General features: G+C 47.7%; 1 protein-coding gene across 18 annotated transcripts in view; it reads right to left on the reverse strand.

Moving 5' to 3' along the window:
* ZNF618 (zinc finger protein 618) overlaps window positions 1–22419 on the reverse strand; it is a 156942-nt gene that overhangs the window by 50487 nt on the left and 84036 nt on the right. For 15 of the 18 annotated variants that reach the window (XM_021414115.1, XM_021414105.1, XM_021414108.1 and 12 more), the window contains exons 3-5: window positions 13729–13985; window positions 10061–10156; window positions 7417–7494 (exon numbers count right to left, since the gene is read on the reverse strand). In XM_021414115.1, the coding sequence (XP_021269790.1) occupies window positions 7417–7494; window positions 10061–10156; window positions 13729–13985 (431 nt within the window). The remainder of the gene's footprint in view (window positions 1–7416; window positions 7495–10060; window positions 10157–13728; window positions 13986–22419) is intronic. The other 3 variants (XM_021414114.1, XM_021414113.1, XM_021414122.1) reach the window with 1 other exon arrangement.

Genomic DNA, 22419 nt, shown 5'->3' on the forward strand with positions numbered 1-22419 from the left:
AAATTGCTCATGTGCTTCATTCCTGGGGAAGCGCTGTCAGCCCAGGAAAGCAAGTCGTCAGCGCTGCACCCAGCTCGGCTCCCATGGGAGACACACAGGCCGTGCTGCTGCTACCTCCCCGGGGACAGTGCCCCGTCCTGCAACAGCAGCACAGCGTCTGCCAGGGATGGGCCACGACCACAGGAACCCCCCTGGGGCCACTGCATCCCAGCTTGCTGGAGACACGTGAAAACACAGGAGAGAACGCTTCCCCCAGCTCTAACACACAGCAAGCAGCATACAGCAAAGATTACATTCAAGCCCTGAAAGCAACGGGCAAAGCTGCAAGCTGGAAAACAAAACCCAATGTTACAAGTCAAGGGTCGTAAATGATGAGGATTTCCAAGCCACTCTGAAGTGTTTCATATTCATCCTAAGCTGCACATACTGCATGTCATGTTATCTAATAACATAACTACGTTTAAAAACATTCCGTATGTCTCTTGGAATCATGCTTACATTACTCTGAAAACCACAGCTGCGGAATGTCACAGCATTTTTAAATTTAAAATTTGCAACCTTAAGTAATAAACAGTTTGCATTTAATTTCCTCCTTGTTTCTCGAAAAGAAGAAAAATCAATGTCTGTGCATTTGTGAATTTGCACACTTCTTCTGATTCTTCTGATTAACCTGCTCGATTAGATCACTCTTCTAGGCAGACAGATTAAAGATTAATTTGGTACAATTTCATAAAAGGAGGGGCCAGATTAAAAAGCTTTGGTATCATATGCAAAACCTCAGAAATCCAACCCCTGCATTTTTCCACAGCTGCTACTTGTTTGAATTACCACCTATCACTCCAGGGAACAGACAGCTGTGGCACAATGGAGTTCTGCAAAATACTGTCCCAGCATTCACAGGCAACAACATAAATAAACCACAAAAGATAGATGCTATGCATGCACCAGGCTACTTCTGTCATTTAAAAAGCTTTTAAAAGTACTTTAGTTAAACGTAACAAGAACCAAGCAACACGCAAGGTTTTCAGGAGCAGCTGTTTCTGAGCTGTGTTAAGAAATGCTGTTGCTCTTAGTCATAAGATAAAGTCTTCATGAATAAAATAAAACAACTTAAAAATCCCCTACCAGCCCATTCTAAATCACCTTTGGGCTCAGACCAAGTAATTACAGCTTTAAACAAAAGAGCCATTTCTGAGAAAGCTGAAACATTGGGAGATCAGCAGGAAAGCTGGGAAGCAAGAATGTTAACTCCTGTGTCACAAGTAACTTTCTGTGTCGCCAGTAAAAATCTGCTGCAGAGTGGGAAACACGCAGTAAAAAACAGGGATGCCTGGGATGCAGCACAGAGGACAAACACCTCCTCAGATATCCCATGGTCCTCCAGCAGCAGGTAACCGTGCAAGTGAAACCCAGGTTTCTTCAGAACAAAAACACCATCTCTACTCGAGAACAGTAATTTCTTTATTAATTTTCAACTTCTCATCTCAAAATTGCTTCAGTCACGGAACTAATGCAACTCAGACTCCAAAAGCATGCACTTAGAAACTAACGCTCTTTTCCACATTCACAGCTGGAACGGGACATCTTCCTTTTCGTATTTTTGGAACTGAGCAGAAACCACTCTCGTAAAATATCAACGCGAAACTCCAGAAGCTCTGAGTTCTCAGATCATCAAAATGAACATCACCTGAAGACACCAACCTTACCCTGGTGCGTCCAGCATCTCCCGCAGCCACGCCGAGCCAGGCCACAGAGAGCCGGTCCCTCCTCAGGGAGGCAGTGCAGCAACCGAATAATGTCACTAAATAATAAGGAAAAACAACCCAAGCAAAATCATCATTCAGCCCAGAAAAGCTTATCTGGAAACGGAGAGCTTCCACCAATTATTAGAGTGGAGGCAATGTATCCTGCGAGGGTTAAGCTCCAGCCTCACTATTTTCTTTCATTTGCTTTCTGAAGGATTCTCTGCTGGCTAAAAATTTTGCTTGTTTGGCCTCAGCCCAGAGGTTCTTAAATTTACTTTTTTAAAGCCTAATGAAGTAATTTCAGACATCTCTGAGTTACCTACAAGTGAAATAACTTTCCTGACTCAAAACGTGCCCATGTTTCGCTGCTCATATTGCTCCAATCCGACCGAGCAGTACAAAACGAAACTTTCGAGCTGACTAATTCCTGAAGAGACTCCAGACCTTCTAATGACTTGAAAAGCCCCACGCAGCTCAACAAAAAGCACTGTACATTTCTGAGGCCTGGCCTTCCCGTAGGCGAAGCCGCAGTGTTTGTCCCGGATGGTGCCTACCAGTGCAGGCAGAATCTGCAGCTCCAGCTCCGCGGCAGGAGAGGAGCAGAGCTCACAAAGGAGCCTTTCAGCCCAACAACGTAACTCCTCGGGTTTGTTTTTCATTTGTGCATTTGGGGAGGCACGGGGTAAGGAACACAACCTTTTCATTTCTTCCTAGATAACCCATTGTGAGGATGTTTCTTATCTATGTTCCTGATTTGGCAGAAAGCTTCCAACGCCTGCATCCAGGCTTTCAGAACAAAGCAGAATGGAAGCTCACCCCAGCAAGCCAGCGCTTCTCCAACAAGAGATCTTCCCACCCTAGGCACTGCAAAGTGCCAGGAGGCCAACTGCTCCCTGAGTTCCTCCAGCCATGCTGAGCACTGTGGGGAACGCTCAATGAACTTAGAGAATATCCCCTTTTCCAATAGGAAACCACCCATTCCTGAAGGCAGACAACAAAAAACAAATCAGCCTAAAGAAAGGAAGTCACCTCCAGCACAGCTTCTCTGCACGGAGATTCAGAGGTGTACATATAAAAAAAATCTAGGCAATTTCTCTTGAAAATGATCACTACAATGAAGAACATAATTTCTACTCTTTAGAGTTGTCACCAGTATGAGAATCTGAATGTAGAACTGAGCAGCTCAAAAGAGGCAAGAAATCCGGGTCTTGCAAAGCAACGAGCTGACAACTAAGGACAAAAAGGGAAAGGGTGAAAGACCTCACGCCTGCAGCAGCCACAAGCCCCAGCTCCCCTGCTACAGCTCCTACCTGGGCAGCAGGCGGTGCCAAACTGAGCTCAGAAATAACCCGGTGCAAAGCAGAGACAATGTGGGACCTGCACACCTCCCCTCCTGGGGACAGAACTTGTGTCACTGACTGAGGACAGCAGGACCAGCTATAGGAATGCTTTTTCATTTGATCTGCCCCAAAGTAATTGTACTGATCAGGCCTGGACCTCACTCCTCTCCCATGACAAGAATTAGCTGTTGATCACCATCTCTGCGATTCTGCAGGAGCATCCCACAGCTTCCCAAGTCCTGTTAGCGACACAGGAACAGCACAAGAAAGCAAAAAGCAGCAAAGCTGTTCAAGGGAGCACAGGTATCCTTCAATAAATAACCAAAAGGAGGTACTTCTGCTCGAGGAACCAAAAAGCCCTGGAAGAAAGCAGCTGAGAAGAGGAAAAGTAACTCCAGCCACTCTGACACGGGGCTGGTGAGCTGAGCTGTGTCGGCCAAACCCTGGGGCACCAGGTAACTGATGGGTGGCTGCAGTGATGCTCAGAGCAGGTATCAGGCAAAGAGAGGATTCCAGGTCCTGCCCTTGGTCCTTTCTTGCCCAGACAAGAAGAAATGATGGAAAGAACCTTCTGGCAGCTGCTAATTGCACAGAAGAGGCTAAGGGAGCTCAACTCGCAGTGCCTTGAGGACAAGCAGACCCAGAAGAGCTGCCCTGCCAGTGCTTTGGGGCTTCATCCAAGATGAGGACTGCAGATTCACAGGGAGAAGTATGAAACCCTCGGCGTATGACCAACCATGTTATCTCACGTTTGTTATGGTGATCAATACAAGCCACTGTCTCCATACAAAAGCACAGATATGCATCTTCCACCAAAATGTCTAAGTCCTGCAGCCTTATGCTATGTCCAGCGTTGCTGCTGTTGGTACAGCTCCGTGTCTGACTCTCACTGGATAACAGGGCACAGGGCCTTCCTCTAGAAAAGCCTTTTATTTTCAAGCACACATTACATGCACATTCAGCAGCATGTTGTTTCTCTGCAGACAGGTGCACTTCTGAAGTGCTTTACCAGCTAGCTCGGGCTCTGCTTCTGGGACAATCACATCTGCAGAGTTGCATCAAGCTTTCAATTTGATTTCTTGTTGACTAGTGTACAAGAATAAATATCTCATTTTGATTTTCATTGTTTTAAGGCAATTTAAATGCACTTTAAATGTTACTACTGCATGCATCAATTTACAGCAGCATAAAACAACACTTTATAAGTTTCAGATATATAACTTGTGCTTCTCCATTGCTGACATGAAAATTACGAATAAATTTCCACATACAAAACTTCGAAAATTTCCATCTTCTATAGCTACACATTAAAAAGGCTTCGAAAGCAAAAGGCAAAATGTCTTCATTGAGTTCATGAGAAATCTATGGCTATCAATTTTATGAGTGCTGATGCACCCAGACCATTTGATGCATAGCCTAATTTCACAATCAATATGAATAAACATATAAATCCAAATAAATTGAACCACACAATAGGAGGTGACCTCATACCAATGCAGCTCCTGCTGAAGTAAGGACCCCACGGTATTTGGTGGAAAGAAGTGAAATAAAAGCAATCCTTGCCTCAGATCTAAATATTGCAATTGTTGATGCAAAATTATTGCAGTGCTGTGGAACAACAGTGAAGTCCTCTGTATGAAGATATCACAGAATGACAGGATGGTTGGGTTGGAAGGGTCCTTACAGCCCCCAGCTCACCCCTGCCGTGGGCTGGCTGCCCCCCAGCTCAGGCTGCCCAGGGCCCATCCACGGCCTTGGGCACCTCCAGGGATGGGCACCCACAGCTCTGGGCAGCAGTGCCGGGGCCTCACCACCCTCTGAGGAAAGGATTTCCTCCCAACATCTAATCGAAACGTATTCTCTTCAGTACGAAACTGCTGCCCTTTGTCCAATCACTACAGGCCCTAGCAGAGTCCCTCCCATCCTTCCTGTAGCCCCACGAAAGTCCTGGAAGGCCACAGTGAGGTGTCCCCGGAGGTTCTCTTCTCTAGCCCAGCCCTCTGCCTGTCTCCATAGAGTGCTCCAGACCTCTGAGCATCTTCAGACTCCTCTGCTTCAACAGGTCCATGTTCTTCTTATGCCAGGGGCTGCAGAGCCAAAGGCAGCACTGTATGTGAGAAACTGTGAGAGCGGAGCAGAGGGGGACCCTCCCCTCCCTCGCCCTGCAGCCCATGCTGCTTCTGATGCCGTCCAGCACACAGCTGGCTTTCAGAGCTGCAAGCACATATTGCTGGCTCACCTTCAGCTCACCATCAGAAACCCCAAGCCCTTCTCTGCAGGGTGGCTGTCTAAACCACCCAGTGCCCAGGCTGCGCTGATGTCTGGGGCTGCAGGTCGCACCTGACCTTGCTGAACTTCACATGGTTTGCACAGGCCCTCATCTCCTGCCTGTCCTGGTCTCTCTGGATGGCAACTCAATTCCTCATCCATTAAGCCATCCATCCATCAAATCCACATCTCTCCAGTTTAGAGACATGGATGGTGTGTGGGACCATATCAAAGGCTTTGGGCGAGTCCGAGTAGACGACATCAGTTACATTTTCCTCGTCCACCAACGCCGTCACTCTGTCACAGAATGCCACCACATTTGTCAGGAAAACTACATGCCCTTAGTGAGGCTATGTTAGATGTCTCCATTAACCTCCCTGTTTTCCACGTGCTTTAACACACTGTCCAGGAGGATCTGCTCCGTGACCTTACTGGGCACAGAGGTGAGGCTGACTGGCCTGTAGTCCCCTTTGTCCTTCTTCTTACCCTTTTTCAAAATGGGGGTTATGTTTCTCCTTTTCCAGTACTGGGGGACTTCACCTGACTGCCATGACTTTTCAAAGGTGATGGAGAGTGGCACAGCAACTTCACCCAGCAGTTCCCTCAGGACCCTGGGATGCATCCCACTGGGTCACACAGACCTGGGCACATTCAGGTTCCTTAGATGGTATCAAACCTGATCTTCTCCTGGGGTAGGTGGGACGGTTGCTGCTCACTATTATTTTATGGATTTTTTTTTCAACTGCTGAGCTCCTTCGCAGCAGTATTTAAAGGACTTCTAGGAATTTTGCTGGTATTTAGAAAGAAAAGCCAGTGTTAAAAAACAATTCTGCATGTATCTAAGAATACAGAAGAAGCTCTATGATGTTAAACAGCACACAAGGACTATGCAACCAAGCAATTAAAGGATGTATTATGTGACGGAGACTGAGAAGTTATGGACGCATGTTCACTTTTCAGCTGCACAGTTGCTGACTTCTGAGAGTTTAAACATTTCAAATTCAATACTGCATTAGCATTCATTATTCCTGGATTTTCAGCTTCCACTGGGAGATCCCCTTGCACTCCTGCAGACATTCTACTCAATCGCTTAATGGAAGACCGAATGCGCTGACATTGCTAGTGACAACTGAGGAGTTAACGCAGATGCTCCTACAAATCTGAGACACACACGTGGTGCTCAACTCAGGTGAAAGAAAATAAAAACATGGAAAAGCTCCTGATCTAGCTTCAAGTTCCTATGGTTCTGATATTTCAGACACATATTCCTCCGAATTAGAGAGGCTACACTAATTGTACAAAACAGTCAAGCAGGACTTTCCCATCTCTGCAACTTGAAATTAGCCAGGCTTACAGAGAATTTAAATAAAATAAAATACAAATTGCTTCTGACTGAGCATAAGAAATTTCATGCAAACAACACATTTGGAAAGTGACCTGAGCAGGGGCACGGGGGTGATTTCAAGCATCGTTTTGACATTTACATGAAAACACAGGGGCATCACCACTGCCAGGACAAAGCAAGATGCCCAGCTCAGCAACCTGTACAACGGGCACCCAGAAATAGCAACCGGCATCAGCCCCTCGTATGTTTTACCATGTGTAATCCTCTTTTATAAATAAAAGCAACCCTCTGAGCCCGTATGAACATCCTAAAGTCCTGAATTTTGCCTGAACCATTTGCCTCGGACTGTCTCTGCCGTCCACTCGCGCGTTGCAGGGATGGACCAGAGCACCTCAGGCATATGCCCACCCTGGGGCTGGCGTGTGACTTCGTCTGCTGGGAGAGACTTGTGGTTTGCAGCTGTCCCAGCACACAGCACTGCCCCAAAGAGCTCCGTGCAGTAAATACTGTGGCTACCCCACTGCACCCAGCACTGCAGCTGGTCACCATTTCAATGCTGGAGCGTAAAGCCGCAGGGTTCAGCCAGTTGCTAAGCTTACCCTATGCACAGAACACCCAACAGAAAAGCAAAGAGCAAACTTCAAGGCCTACTCAAAAACACTCCCTGAGCCTGAATGTCACCCCAGGATTCCCAAATATTTGAGCAGGAGAGAGATACCTCTATGCGCTCGCACATGGGTCTGGAAACAGTTGTAATACTTGTATTTCTTCCCACATATTCCACACTCATAAGACCCTGAAAAACAAGACAGAAAGGTATACATCACCATATTAGATCAGGAAAAACAGCCTCACCATATACTTAGCCATAAACCAGGGACAAAAGAATGCAGTTTGCAGCAAAGTAATTTTTGGAAGGTTCCTGGAGATAAGTGCAGGAAATCACTATCCCAGACTCGATTCTTTTTTCAGCCTTATTCCTTGGCATATTACCCTGAACTTACATTTTCAGTACATCTTTATAAATTTGCTAACATGAAAGGGCCACTCTCAAAATAGCACGACTTACAATTTTATAATAATGACTAATATTTCCTATGGACAGAAATAACCTCGAATTACTTTTCAGTAAGTTCCTAGTATATGGGAAAAAGAGCTTTCCGACTGAAAAAGAAGGCAGTGTGTTATCTGGAGGCAAGCAGTTTTCAAAATTTCTCAAGAAATGTACAATGCACAAATTTCTCAGGAAACCCACAGAGATTTGGTAAATATCCACCCAGAGGAAACCAAGTAGATACAAATAAAACTTTTGACCTTTTTAAGGAAAATCACATGACCACAACAGTCTCTCTTCTCAATTTGTGTATCTAATTCCAGAAAACACACATCTGCAAACAGTCATTCGAAATGAAACCAGAGAAACAGAGCTGGAAGAATCATTTGTAATGATGAAATTATGCAATGAATTCAGCCTCTTCTGTTTAGTGGACGGGCAGACACAAATTTCCTCAGATTTGTCATTTAAGGCAATTCAACCTTTCTTGGCAAACAGGCTATAAATCAGCCTTCCAAGCTCTCACTTGCAAAACGTGTTGCATCTCTCAGCTGTCCATCAGCGGGAGAGAAACTGATCCTATACGTCCTCTCCCATAGAGCAAGGGCAGCACCTACTGCAAGAGGGGGTGGGACAAGGCAGGCCTGAGTGTGAACACAGCGCTTCCTTTGCATGGACACGCGTACAACCTCGGAACAACCTTTTCCTGACCATGGGAAACAGCGAAACTCAGGGGCGAGCCGCAAACGAGAACACAGCATTCACACACACGTCCAAACAAACCCTCCCAAACGTCATCTTAACAGCAATACTTACCAGTGCCACTCAAGAGAAAGGAACAAAATCAAGCGTGTTTTTTGAACACACTCCACTCACATTCTTTTTTTCCCACGTCCTGTTGCTTACAGCTTGGGAAGAAAACAACCCTCCTTCCAGCTCACAGCAGAGCAGGGTTCCCTGTCCAGCACTGTTAGCATCACTTCAGACTGTCCTTTGCGCTTGAGAGGATACTTTGTCAGTGATGCTGAAACACGCAACTAGCTACAGTCCGATACACAGGAGTCCACATCTGACAAAATACTCCAGAACACCCATACTGTAGCCAGCTCACTATGTCTCAACTGCTCCACAGCCTCTTAATTACCACAGCTAGCTGCATTTCATGTAGACGGATACGCCTGGATGGGACAGTCATCAACAGCTGTCACTCCACAAGGGTTTTCCGCAGCAAAACCCAGGATATCAGCAAGTCAGCAGCATCTGCCAGACCTCATTTTCGTACTTGAGGACTCATGATGTTCATCACCAACCTTCAGAGTTCTTTTCCACAAACTCTTCCAGCTGGACCCCAAGAGCAAGCACGGGCAGAAGATGAGCGCACTCCTCTCACCTGGGCCCTACCCATCTGTAACTTTGCACAATAGCTGAGGTTCAGCTGTACCAACAGCAAAATGAGACTGACACCCACCCGCAGCCTTAAAGCAGCACTGTGCACATACAGAGCACTGGGAAAAAAAAAAACAACAAGCAGATAAAAAACAATGAGGAGCTCTAGGCTGATATTTTTCCCTGCATTTCTTGTATTCCTCCCTTCCTCTGCAGATGGTCTACAGCACATAAATGCATTCACTTGTGCAGAAGTTACTCAGGAAGAATATAACCCCATACAAGTGACTGTGTAATGCTCTCCCTCCCTGCCATGAAACAAAACGCACAAGGGGCTCTGCCTGGGACGTAAGGACAGGAGGTGATCCAGTACGTCCCATGGCCACATGTCATCACCCCATAACTGCCCAGGTCTCACGTGCAACCTGGTGTAGGCAGCAGTCAGCTCCTCCAGAGGACCTCTCCCCACCTCCTGCACGCAGATGCAGAGCAGGATGTCCCACACGGGGACAGGGAGACAATCCAGCAGCCCACCCAGGTGGGGGCAGAGGCACCGATCCCAGTATGAGAGAAAGGAGGGATGACTTGCCACAATAATGTGTTGTTAGAGTAGAGGGAAGGAAACGAAGGAAAAGGCATCGCTTGGTAAGGCCTTACAGAGAACATGCCTGTGTTGCCTTTGACACTGCCTCTGAGGTCATGGTTTGTTGTGGACTTTGCCAGCTTTGGGATGCGTCATGCAGGTTAAAGCTGTTTGCAGCAGGAGGGGAGAAGGGGAAGGATTTGGGTTAGTTGGTGCATTTAGCTTGGCCAGGCTTCTACTGAGCCTTGCAGCTGGAATTTGGGAACACACCCGGTGCATCCAGAGCTTTCCCTTGCTCTCTGGTCCCTGGTTAGACTTTCACACCCTTCCATCACATACCAGACGTGTATCTCAATGCATGGTCAAAAATCCAGGTCCCTGAATATCGATTTCGTGTATATCCAACGGGAGAGCCACGTTCCACTGCTTTTCCATCTAAATTGTGCAAAAAAAATAAATCAGAAAAGAGCCCTTAAAGTGGATGCACTTCCAAAGGATAATGACGGCTGATGGCCATCAAAAATTTCTGAGACCCATCTGTCCCTGTGGCTTGGTAACAAACCGTCAGAGATCACAAAGAAGTTCTTAAGGTTTTTGCAGCATTTTTTTGTGTGGTTTAACCAGGGAGAGTCCGAAGTGTTCAGGAATTATGTGCCCTGAGCAGCTCAGCAACTGAGACATCAGTGTCATGGCACAAATCAAGCATATGCATGTTAGATTTACACCCCAATGCAGGATTGACTCTTTACTTTGTCTCAGAAATGTTTCTGATTTTATGTACTACTTGAAAAATCCTATCCAAAATACTTCTTGTAAAGCAGGGACCGTACCAAGAGTTTAAACAGTCTTGCATAAAACTTCTCCTCATCAACTCACAGGTAACTCAGCCCTCCAAAACACCAATACTGAGGTATTCCCAACGTTACAAAGTGACCCAACACCAGGCCAACAGCCCCCACTTCTTCTCTTGACTTACAACGCCAATACCATTTTATTTTCCTCTCCATTCTAGATGGCTTTGTGGTGCACTTCTGGGCCTCCCTGCCCTCCCAGCCCTGCCCTGCCAAATGCTGATGTGCTGAAGCTATTTGAACGGCCCTGGCTGAGGCCAGCATGTGGAGCTAGCAAGAACATGACACGAAGGGAGGAGCGGGGCTGCTGCCTGGGCTGGGAGCAGAAACATGGAGGCACGGAGCAGCGGCCTGGCACGGGGAGCAGAGGGCCCTGCTGTCTTCCTTTGCTCGGGGTGCCCCAAGGGGGAACCCATGCGGCTTGTGAGACTTCTGTGGAAAAGCAGATGAAAAGGAAGCGGTCCAAAACCACAGACATTAGCAGTGGGCCTTCAGCTGGACCGTGCATCTCTTGCTCAACTGCCCCGCATCATGGAACAGTTTGGAGTAGTGCAGAGCTCAGGGAGAGACACGGGATCGTGCAGCCAGGCAGGAGGCGGATGCATGAGGCCTAACCTGATGAAAACACTGCAAGAGAGCAGCAGCAGCTGAGTTGGGAATCCATGTTATAAACTGCTGGATGGTGCGGTCAAAACCATGAAGATAGCTTGGCCCTGCAGGAGATGTGTGGCTTGAAAACAAAGGCATAAATCCTGCAATGCACGACGCAGTGCAGCCCCAACGCTGAGCCCCCAGGAAAGTCGCTGTCACCCAGAGCCACTTCTGCTCAGTGGCCCTGCAGCTGCCTGTCCCCATGGCACCACGAGGAGATGGCTGGGGGGCTCTTCCAAGGGACAGAGGGGCTCTGACTCTCTGCTTCATCCCACGCCATGAATTTCTACAACAAATAACCATTTTCGACACCTCAACTCCCAGCTTCCCCGATGAAAGGGTAGACAACTCTACCAAAGCCTTGCCCTCCTGCACAGCTGAAGTGATTTAGAACCAGGACTACCAGATCACGTCACAACAATGGCTGCAGGAGAATATCTCCTGGAAGGAACAGGGAGCGCGCGGAGCCTCTGCTCGGCAGTGGGATGTCACTGCACTGAGAGCACTGTCAGCTCTCTGTGATCTTGGGCTGCCTGTGAGCAGCAGCCAAAATCACCAGCAAAGCAGCGGGCATGGGACGTTTCTCCTGCGAGCTCCACAGATGTCTGTGGCCATGGAAATAGTGCCTGTCTGCGGTTTCTGTGGGGGGACGGAAGGGACCAGAAGAGTTGAGTGGGAGCCAGCTCTAAGAAACCACAAGGAACTGATATCTGGGCACCAGGGTCGGTCCACACAGAGCACAGTATTTGGTGGCCAAACAGAAAAGTTATTCAGAGCCACCTCCCCAACAGACGAGAATTATGCGGAGGGCTGGATGAATGGGGGCACTTACAAGGCTCTTTGCACAAAGGGATCGGCTGCTGACTGCCAATTGCCTCAGGACCAAGTTGCTTTTAAAGAAGCCCAGCGTGAGGCAATAAAATAACAAATACGATGCACACTTCATTTCAAGAAGTACTTCCAGAGAGTAGTTCTCCAGTTTACTTTCCAGGGCTTTCAACTACCACTTGCTAACCAGTAAATAACCCCCTGTCACTCTCTCCATGGGGAGGGAAATCATGTCCCCTCACCCCAGCCCATCCCCATCCCCGTCTGTCAGGGTGACAGGCTGATGTGTTGGTGTGAATCCACACAAGCCAACAGCAAAAACCCATTCCCTGCTTCGGACAACCTCATCTGGAAACCACATCCTCTGAGGACACCATCTGCACAGCCCAGCCAGCAGCGTGGGGACGAGGTGTGACAGACACCCAGCTCCCTGCAGCTGGGAGAGAAGTTCTGATGCCTCTGCTCAGTGGCCTGGGGCGCTGGGGACACTCCTGTGCTTCAGGGTTGCCCATCAGGCTCCAGCTTCTCAAGAGCTGTGAGGGCACAAAAAGATCTGAAAATACAGAGTATTCCCTCCACATTAGAAGACTTTTAAGTTGAAGCCAGTTACAGACTTGTTAGGCTTTCCCTAAAGGTTGATCCCCCATAACCAGCAGTGACCTCCCACTCTTCCATTCTTAGCAGCTGTCCTGCTGGCAAAGGGAAGACAAGAAGGACAAGGATTCTCACAAGACATTCCCCAGCTGATGACACCCTCCAGGGTTTCTTTCCAACAGTGAGAACAGTGATCAAGCAAAATCCAGGAGAAAATCTACCACCAATGCCTCTTTTCCCTCCCCCTGCAAGACAAACCAACCTCAACAGCAACACCAGGCAGCACAAATTAGCTTCCTCCCTAGTCCCTCGACGGAAACCTGGTCCAACCCCTCTCTTCTTTATGTCAGCGACCGCCTCCGCTCTCAAGTGTTTGGGACCTGCTCCATGTCACAGCAAGCAGAGGAAACCTTTCAGCAAGAGCAGAGCCTCTTCCAGGACCCCACAAAAAGCCCCTTCCCTGGTGTGGTAGGACAGGAGTCTGATGTTCACAGGAAGAAGAAAAGGATTCTTCTCATCACAGCCGTAGGTGGGGTGGGGATAGGAAGTACTGTTTTACTGTTTTGGAAGTGGCACACCGCAGCCAGCTAAAAGGTGAAATCATTCCCAGAAGGTTACTTGAGAAGCAAACAAATAAACAGCAATCTGTAAAAATTGCTTTTAATCTAAATTGAATTATTTGCAGGAAGCATTTGTTGCCTCAAAGCAACTTTCCTCAAAACATTCCAACTTTCTCTCCTGCTTTCCTCCTCATCTATGACCAACACAGCTAGCACCAGCCCTGACTTCACCATGAATTTTGTACGACTGATGGACAACTGATTTAACACATGAAAAGACATGATAATCCTTCTCTCATAGTGACCCCTTATCTTGGTCGAGTCCTTAGTAGTGATCCGATATAAACAGAAAACAATAGTTTAAATAAAGTCAACCATCCTGAGCCAAGAACTGCAGTGCCCCTCGGCTCCAGTCCATCCAGCAGAGCCAAGCCTCCAGGAGCAGCTCTGCAGAGCATCGTTCCTGTCCCCACACCACGGACTCAGGGCACCGAGCGCTGGGACGCACTGACCCGCAGCTTACCGAGCGTCTGTTGGTTGCGGACCCCACCGATCACCACGCAGATCTCCGCTGGCACGTCTCCCGGCCCATCTTTTATGTTCTTCTTGGAATCTTTGGTGTCATCCTGCCAGATCACCTCTTCGATGTAGTCATCTGGTACCTCTGTTTTCACCTTCACCTCAGTCATCATTCCAGCCTCTTCACTGGGTGAGGACTGAGATGTCACCGAATCGGAGCCCTCCGCTTTTGGGCTCCGCGGGCTCCTCTTCAAACACTCCCTGAACAGGGGGAAAACAGGAGAAAAAAATGAATTCTAACGTTCAAGCACTCACTTTTAATGACTAGAACTTAATCAAAGGTACTTTTGCTTAATGCAATTTCTTTAAAACGAGTGTCTGTCATATGGAGTAAGTAATAAAAATTTAACCAGACAAAAGTAATAAAACCATCTGCCAATAATGAAAATAACCTTGAACATCACAAACAACAGTTGCAGTTGAAAACAGCCTGAATCACTGAACAGGAGCACAGAACTTGAGCTAGCAGGTCCAGGACCACAACGCCAGCAGTTCCAGCTTCCAATGTTGTGCCAAGAGTAGCCCACTCATGCGGAGGAAATACCGCATGTCCTCAACATTCTTAGCCTGGAGCTATCTCTGCCTTTGTCCATTCCTCCATGGGTTAATCTGCTCTTGCAGACTCTCTTTTAGCCCTTTAAAGCAACCTGCCCCTCATCCTATGGTTCTCATATGGCTGTATTTAACATGCAGTGATGACTGAAGAGGATGATATGCATGCGCTATGATAACGACTTCTAGGGAGACTACGTTATGGGCAGATGCAAGTATCAAAGATGGCAGAGGAAGAGTATGGGCCAGGAAAGATGGGTGAGGACAGGAAGGGTCCATTCTTTAGGAGTAGATGAAGGAAACAGTATGTGTTTTCATCTTGGAAACAGAAAACAGGAAACTCATGGGAGAAAAGAATGCAAACAAAGTACATAAATAAACTCCTCACTCCCCATAAGAGAAGGCAGACACCAAGACACCCCAAAGCTGCGGGACAACATCGACAGATTTAATTTACTAAGAAAAGTGCTGTGGTGGCAAAAGACAGATGGATTTTAAGTACAATAGACAAGGATCAGGTGTAGCTCCGTTTCCAAATGCACCATCCTGCCATTTATTATGGGCTCCCTGTTTTCAGGACTGGTTATTAATAAATTCCAACATGCAACACAAGAAATAAAATAATTGCTAGTTCAGTCCTTACAAAATCAGAAGAACTAAATTTGTAACAATAGCTCAGACTATACAGAATCTGAGATTTTAAAGAGTCTGTGACATTACCTAGAGTCAAACAATCAGAACAGCTGACCGTGTTTGGAAAAGTTATAAGCAGAAACAGTAGACAAAATTAAGCAAGAAACAGGCTGAACTTAGGGATGAGAGTTATTAGACCATGCAATAATGAAAAAGAAGGAAAATCACGCTGCTTGGAACATCACAGGAAGTCAGAACAAAGCTCAAATTAACACGACAGAAAACCAACTCCTGCAATGCTTTCAGATTCCAGTTGCGGAGCTGGAAGACAAATCCAAACGCTGCAAGTGGAGGAGAAGGCGCTGAGCGGGTAAGCCTGGGAGGCTGAGATGAGAGGAGCAGATGAAGGAAGAGAACAATCTTCTGCAATAATTACTGCACAACCTCCTACGCGGACATGTAGCTGCTATCTCAGAATGGGTCAATCACATCGTATCGCCAGATATTTTATTATTCATCCCTTCATTCTCATTATGGAATGAAATGTGCAATTAATAGCCCCTAAACAGAGCGAATTAGCCTTGACCTGCCTTCGCAATCATTCCCATCCTCTTCACACATGCTTCCTTCCATACTCCCAAAATCATCCCGGGCTTTTACAAGTGAGAAAGATGAATTAAGACAGAGAAAATGTGGTTGAAAATTGGAAGTTCTTTATGGTAATATTATTGGATGTCCAAAAAGGTCCATCAATCTCAGCAGACAGCAACGCGGCTCAGCGCCCGCTCCAAAGATGAGGCAAAGGCAGCAGCCAGGAGTGAGTACAGAGGGGTAGGATCAATTGTAAATCAATCAGACAGCGAAGGTGAGAAATGCAAAACACTGATGAAGGCAGAAAAAGCTGTAGGTCCTGGGGAGAAACATCTTTTCCTTGGGGGGCAGGGAAGGAAGACCAGAACCAAAGCAATACAGTTCTCACTGTTAAGAAGAAATGCGGTCAGTAAAAGCTGGCTTTGTGCCTAAAACAAAGGCAAAATGGCTCAGTTTGATGGCACAACAACCTGTACTGGCCAATCCTGGACAGTGCAACACAAAAATCAGTGCAGGACCCAAGAGACGTGGAAGTAAGAGCCTACACAGGCAGCAGTGAGGCCATGCATACAGCTTTCTGAGCAGATCGGAAGATTGCTAGCAGTATCAGAGATCTTCTGACGATGCCTGGCTTTGCATCACATCACATCCAGTATAAAATAAATCAGTACACTGCCCGGAGAGAGAAATGGGCCATGTGCTATAAGATAAAATGCTGCCCTCAATATCCATTGCTCCTGAGCAGAGGTATTTCCATAGGGTTTCCAAAGTGGTTGATTTAGGGCAGATTTATTCATGCTCTGGAGTTAAATCTAACATCACTGCTGCTAAAATGTACTGTTGACCCACAGAGAGGTGGAGTCAGAGAGTAAGACTGTGAAAGGGACACCAAAACCAGTGATCCCAGTCACTCTGAACAGCTGCAGTGTGGTCCAATGCGTACAAGAACGGCGTGCCCCATGGGGCATCAGCCACAGTGCTCATCGCTGACCCACCATATCGCTCTGCAGCCACAGGGCCACGCTCTGGCCAAAGGAGTAGTGAAATTTTGGGATAAATGTGCATGAGAGCAGTGAGATTGCATAAGGAGGTCATTTTCTCTCTATACAAAGCCATGAAGCCTCCCCCAGTGCGCTGCAGACAGGCTGAGAGCATCGTTTTTAAAGTGACTAGCAAAGCTGGAGAGAGTTCAAATAAGAGGCACTGAAATGGTCCAAGAGTAGGAAAAAATACTTTGTGACTTTATGAGACCAAAGAACTTGAAGCTGCTTCTCATGCCAAAAGGAAGGCTGAGAGATTATTTGATTGCAGCATATTATCATCTTCATGGGGAGAAAATGCTGTCTTTCCTTAATTTGGCAGAGAAGAGTGAGAGCTCATCGCTGGAGGCTGGAACCAATTGAAATGAGGCACTATAAAGTATTAGCACTGGTGGTGGTCCACCAGAACAACCATTTTCCAAAGGATGTGCTCAGGCAGAACAGATCTCTCAAAGCCTTCAAACCCAGAGCACCTGCACCTGGCCAGTCCTGGCGCTGGGTGCTCCATCCATCCCTGCACTGGGCTGAATGCCTCAGCCCAGCTTGGTGGCATGAAGCTGCAGGATCAGACTGATGGGTTCTCAGAAACTCTGCTCTTCACACATGCTGACTTTCTATATCCATCTCTGCCAAGAAAGTTAACTTCCCAGCTGGGCTGGCAGCTCCTAGCTGGGACCTAAATCTGCAAGTATTAACTAAAAGCAATACCATTGCTCTGACACTGCCCCACAAATTAGAAGCCTGAGCAGATACTCAATGTAGAGAGGACATCACCCCCCAAATGTTTTTTGCAACTGTCTTCTGCAGGATTTCATAGCACAGAAACCCAGAAAGGAGTCTGTAGATCTTCTCAAAAACAAAATGAAAAAACCACAGCACCACTGGATTTTCACAATTGTGATCCTTTGTGTCTTCTGATGCTTTCTAGGAGAGATGACAGATGTACCCAGGTGCGAGGGAAGCAACCCTACAGCCCCAGCGCTCTCCACTGAGCACCCCAGCATCACCTGGAACCCGGCAGGGAGATCTGTGCAGAGCCACATCCTGCTCATGTCCCAGGGAAAGCACCCAAGGGCTGAGGTGAAAAGGGAATAAATGATCAGTGCTAACTGTAAGAGGCGCCAGTGTTTGACCATTGCTGTTTTGATGAAGAAGGAAGAGCTTCAGCTGCAGACCTGCTCCAGCTGAACATTCAGAGGAACACCATGGTTTTGCAAAATACCTTCATATAACTGAGGGGCAACACAGTCCCAGTCCTCTTTTCTCTGGTACTCTCACATGTACACATGGACAGTACCTTCATCTCTTCTTACAGCCTCTGAAGGACTGGTGGACAGACAGCAGAGAACTTGTCTGACGGCTACAACATCTTGACTTGGGCAATTGGGTGACTTGCTATCAGTGCCAAGAAATTCTCCCTAACAGCACAGCATGTCTGTGGTCCTACTTCATCCAACCATCCTACACCCAACAGCAGAGCACTGAAACCACTGGTTGGACTCTTACAAGGCTCACGCAGTGCCTCCACTGGGGCCCACACAGCCTTGGAGAGAGATGAGGAGGGCACCAATGGTGGAAGATGGCATTCCCAGCAAACAGAGCATCACCTGTGGAGGACCCTTCATCTGGCTGCACATGAAATCCAGTCAGTGCCTACAGCAAAACTAGGATCAGGCCAGGCTCCTCGGTCTGAAGCTCAGCTACCAATTTGCTGATGCGATGCCATTCAGAACTGAATAATCTCCAGAGCCCAGAGGAGAGCAGTGCTGAAGGAACAAACCATGTGGGATGGCTGAATTTAAAGCTTCCTGGTACAGCTGGGGAAAACGGTACCAACAGATCACAGCAAGCTTGTAGAGAAAGTGAAATTACGACACTGGAAAGCTTCTGATAGGATGGACAGGGGAATACTGCAGGTCTGTGAGGAGCCCAAGATATGTGATCCAGTAAGCTACCATTTCTCCACCATTTCTTTGGTCCTAGCATGTTAGATCGTTTGCAAGCCTGTGATGCTGCACTAGCTGTGTGCTATGCTGATTTTCGCCTCTCCTTATTCTAAGCACTCAGAGGGACTCCAGTTAGAGATAAAGCAGCAGCATGTCTAGAACATACTTCTCCAGAAAATCTCCTTGAGAGCCACAGTAACACAGAAAATGCTGCCTGGGCTTCAGTTAAGTCAAGAATTAACATTACGTCCCGGCAGTAGAAGTACTTTTCAACACAATCCATAATGTGACCATGACTCCAAGCACAGTGACATGAGGACAGAGCTCACAGTGTGCCAATACCAACATCAGCCCCATCTTCCAAATCCTCGAAGGGCACTGCTGACTAACACAGGTACCAGTGGCAGGATCAGAGCCTCCCGTTGGTGGAGACTGCAAGGCACAGGAGCTAAGGGAGAAGGATAAGATCCCAGTCCTGGGGACTTGCACCTCATCCCTTGTGATGGTTTGGAACACAGCCCCCAGGTTCATATCATTCCTTCTTGAGGGTGAAACAATGCAACTCTACAATGTTCAACTGCGACCTTCCAGGCCACAGGGGTTGGGTGCAATTACCTCTGCAAGTGCAACCTGCATTTAACATGGCACGATGTCTTAGGGATCCAAGAAGCTTTTTCTTGTTGAGGAGAGGAGGCAGAAGCTGCTCACACCATCACTCAATGGCAAGCTTGGTTGCTCCTACCTGTGAGTTACTGTTTCACTTTCCAGAACAAGCCCTATAGATTTTTAAACATAAAGAGACAAACAAACATTGTACTTGTATGTGTCACTCCTCTGCCTAAGTAGGTCACATAGCCAATTACTGTGTTACCAGCTCCACCATCTCACAATGCTCATTTCAACGCTGCCGCCTGCTTTGATCATCAGACTTTCATCTTCCGATGACGATACGGCCACTTTCATGTCAAATACAAGGATGTGAAGGCAGAAGAGATTTAAGGAGGTTTGATGAAGAGTCAGCATGGGAAGCTGGACAGGTATGGGTAGGTACATCTTCCTAGACCCATTTCGGTGCAGCTGCAAGAGCTCCTAAAGGCCTGAAGCTTTAGTCAGGCAGATGATGCAACAACGAAATACGGACAGATGACCATGCAAGGCATCCAGAATAGACTACAATGCTCTTCCAGAGGGGAGGACCAAGGAAATGGGTGGCTGCTGGCAAGTCTCCTCTGCACTGTATCTCTGTCGATGAAACCAGCGGCTCCCCTGCCAGACAGTCTTCTGCCGAAGAAGGAACGGAGGGGAAAGAGGTGCACACCAATGCGCTGCAACACGGCGCTGTTTTTATCTCTGAAGAGTATTTCTTTCTGGCTGTGATAAGTGGAACCGGCAATGACTGAAAGCAAATGGGACCCGTCAGCTGCTGCAGCCAGAAGAGACTCGCATTTGCAGTTTGCTTTTTCTGATCTGAAGTAGCATTCTCATAAATAATGAAAGTGACTAAAAGCTACTTAAAAAACACACACTCCTCCCTTATGAAAGAATGAGAAAAAAAACCAATTACAAAAGGACATTTCTTCCAGCTAGGAATAATTTGTCATGTAATTCTCTGAAGACAGCAACAGCAACATGCATGCTCAGTGCTCCCTTCTGAGTGATCTGTGATTGCGTATGTACTCAGATGGCTTCTAATGAGGCTATTTTTATAGCACACATCCTGCTGAGCTTTTGGGGGAGGAGCAAAGTGAGATCAACGGAGAATCAGTCTTCAACGTCAGCTCCTGTGTATTTTCTCCTCCAAAGGAGAGGAAAAGGAAACAAATGTGGAGGAGGACATACTCTGAATCAACACCTACAAACAAAGCTCTTCCTCCCCAGCAGCAAACATGGAGCATCCACAATTTCTTCTGGGCTCCGTTCAAGCTGGAAGAAGCACAGACACATCACTAATGCCCTGATAGCAATGATGGTGACACCTAAATCCTCCATGGCCAAGCATGCTGTGTCCCCTTTTACACTACTAAAACACACTCTTGCACTGTCCTTGGTTTTGCTCTTCCGGTGTGCAGGACCAAACAGGTTCAGACGAGCACAGTCATTAGGATCATGCAGTGCACACTTGTAGGACCACGCTCTGCAGGGCCCACCAGGACAATGTCACCAGTGGGACACTACAACTTGCCTTCTCAAAACCAACAGGCAGCTGGCTCATGTCATGCCAGATGGAAAGGCCTCAGCTGCCCAAAAGGAAAGGAAGCAAAAACAGAGGGTTGAAAAAATGGGGCTCAATTTACAGATGTCTGCCATGGTCTTCGAAGAGCCATGACTGGAATTAAGGGAAGTGGAATGGATAGAACAGATGAAAATGAACTGTTTGGAAATGATGAAAGCAGAAATTAAAAAAGAAAGATGTAAATGGAAAATCTGCTTGATGGATGAATGGCTCGTGGCGGCCTTCCTACCCCTCCTCAGTTCTCGTTTGCTGCCCAGCTGCATGGGCACCATGCCTCACACGGGGAGCAGAGGAGAGAAGCAGGTCAGAAAGCAGGGACCAGGCGCTGTCCTCCATCAGGGCCATCTCTTCCACAGATACTACTGGGCAAAAAGCCATCCAACTTTAGAGTTAAATGAGAGAACAGGCGGGAGTTGTTCCTCTCATAGTTACAGCGGGACACTTGGCTTCTCATCCATGCCTCCTGCTTCAGCTCTGCATGTTCTCTCACAGATCTGAATGCCAGAGCCCACCCTACTTGCCCAGCCGGCGCCCTGAGGCACAGCTCCTGGCCATTCCTCCACCAAACCCACCGCTGCAGCTTGACCCAGCGCCTCTTTTACATGGAGGCTGTCTCGGTTTCCATGTGTGGTTCTGGAGGAACAGCCTCATTGCTGGGTGCCTCCTACATATCAGCAGCTTCCAAATCAAGGACGGTACATCCAGCGTGGATCACAGCCTCTGGTCGCTGAGCCACACTCACAGAATCACAGAATTGTAGGGGCTGGAAGGGACCTCTAGAGATTATCAAGTCCAACCCCCCCGCCAAAGCAGGCTCCCTAGACCAGGTTGCACTGGTAGGCATCCAGACAGGTCTTGAACATCTCCAGAGAAGGAAACTCCACAACCTCTCTGGGCAGCCCGTCCCAGTGCTCCGTCACCTCACTGTGAGGAAGTTCTTACACACACTTGTGTGGAACTTCCTACCCCTCAGTTTGTGGCCATTTCCCTTTGTCCTATTGCCACGCACCACTGAAAAGAGTCTGGCCTTGTCCCTTTGCCTCCAACACTTAAGATATTTATAAACATTAATCAGATCCCCTCCAAGTCCTCCTTTCTCAAGGCTGACCAGACCCAGGTCGCTCAGCCTTTCCTCATAAAGGAGATGCTCCAGGCCCTTTATCATCTTTGTGGCCCTCTGCTGGACTCTCTCCAGGAGATCCCTGTCTTTTTTGTACTGAGGAGCCCAGAACTGGACACAATACTCCAGGTGAGGCCTGACCAGGGCAGAGTAGAGGGGGAGGATCACCTCCCTTGACCTGCTGGCCACGCTCCTTTTAATGCACCCCAGGATGCCATTGGCCTTCTTGGCCACCAGGGCACACTGCTGGCTCATGGCCAACCTGTCATCCACCAGGACCCCCAGGTCCCTCTCTGCAGAGCTCCTCTCCAGCAGCTCATCCCCCAACCTGTCCTGGTTCATACGGTTATTCCTCCCCAGGTGCACGACTCTACACTTGCTCTTGTTAAACCTCATCTGGTTGCTTTCTGCCCAACTCTCCAGCCTGTCCAGGTCTTGCTGAATGGCAGCACAGTCTTCAGGTGCGTCAGCCATTCCTCCCAGCTTCATACCATCAGCAAACTTGATGAGGGTGGACACT

This window comes from Numida meleagris, chromosome 16 (assembly GCF_002078875.1).
Source record: "Numida meleagris isolate 19003 breed g44 Domestic line chromosome 16, NumMel1.0, whole genome shotgun sequence".
Lineage (NCBI taxonomy): Eukaryota > Metazoa > Chordata > Aves > Galliformes > Numididae > Numida > Numida meleagris.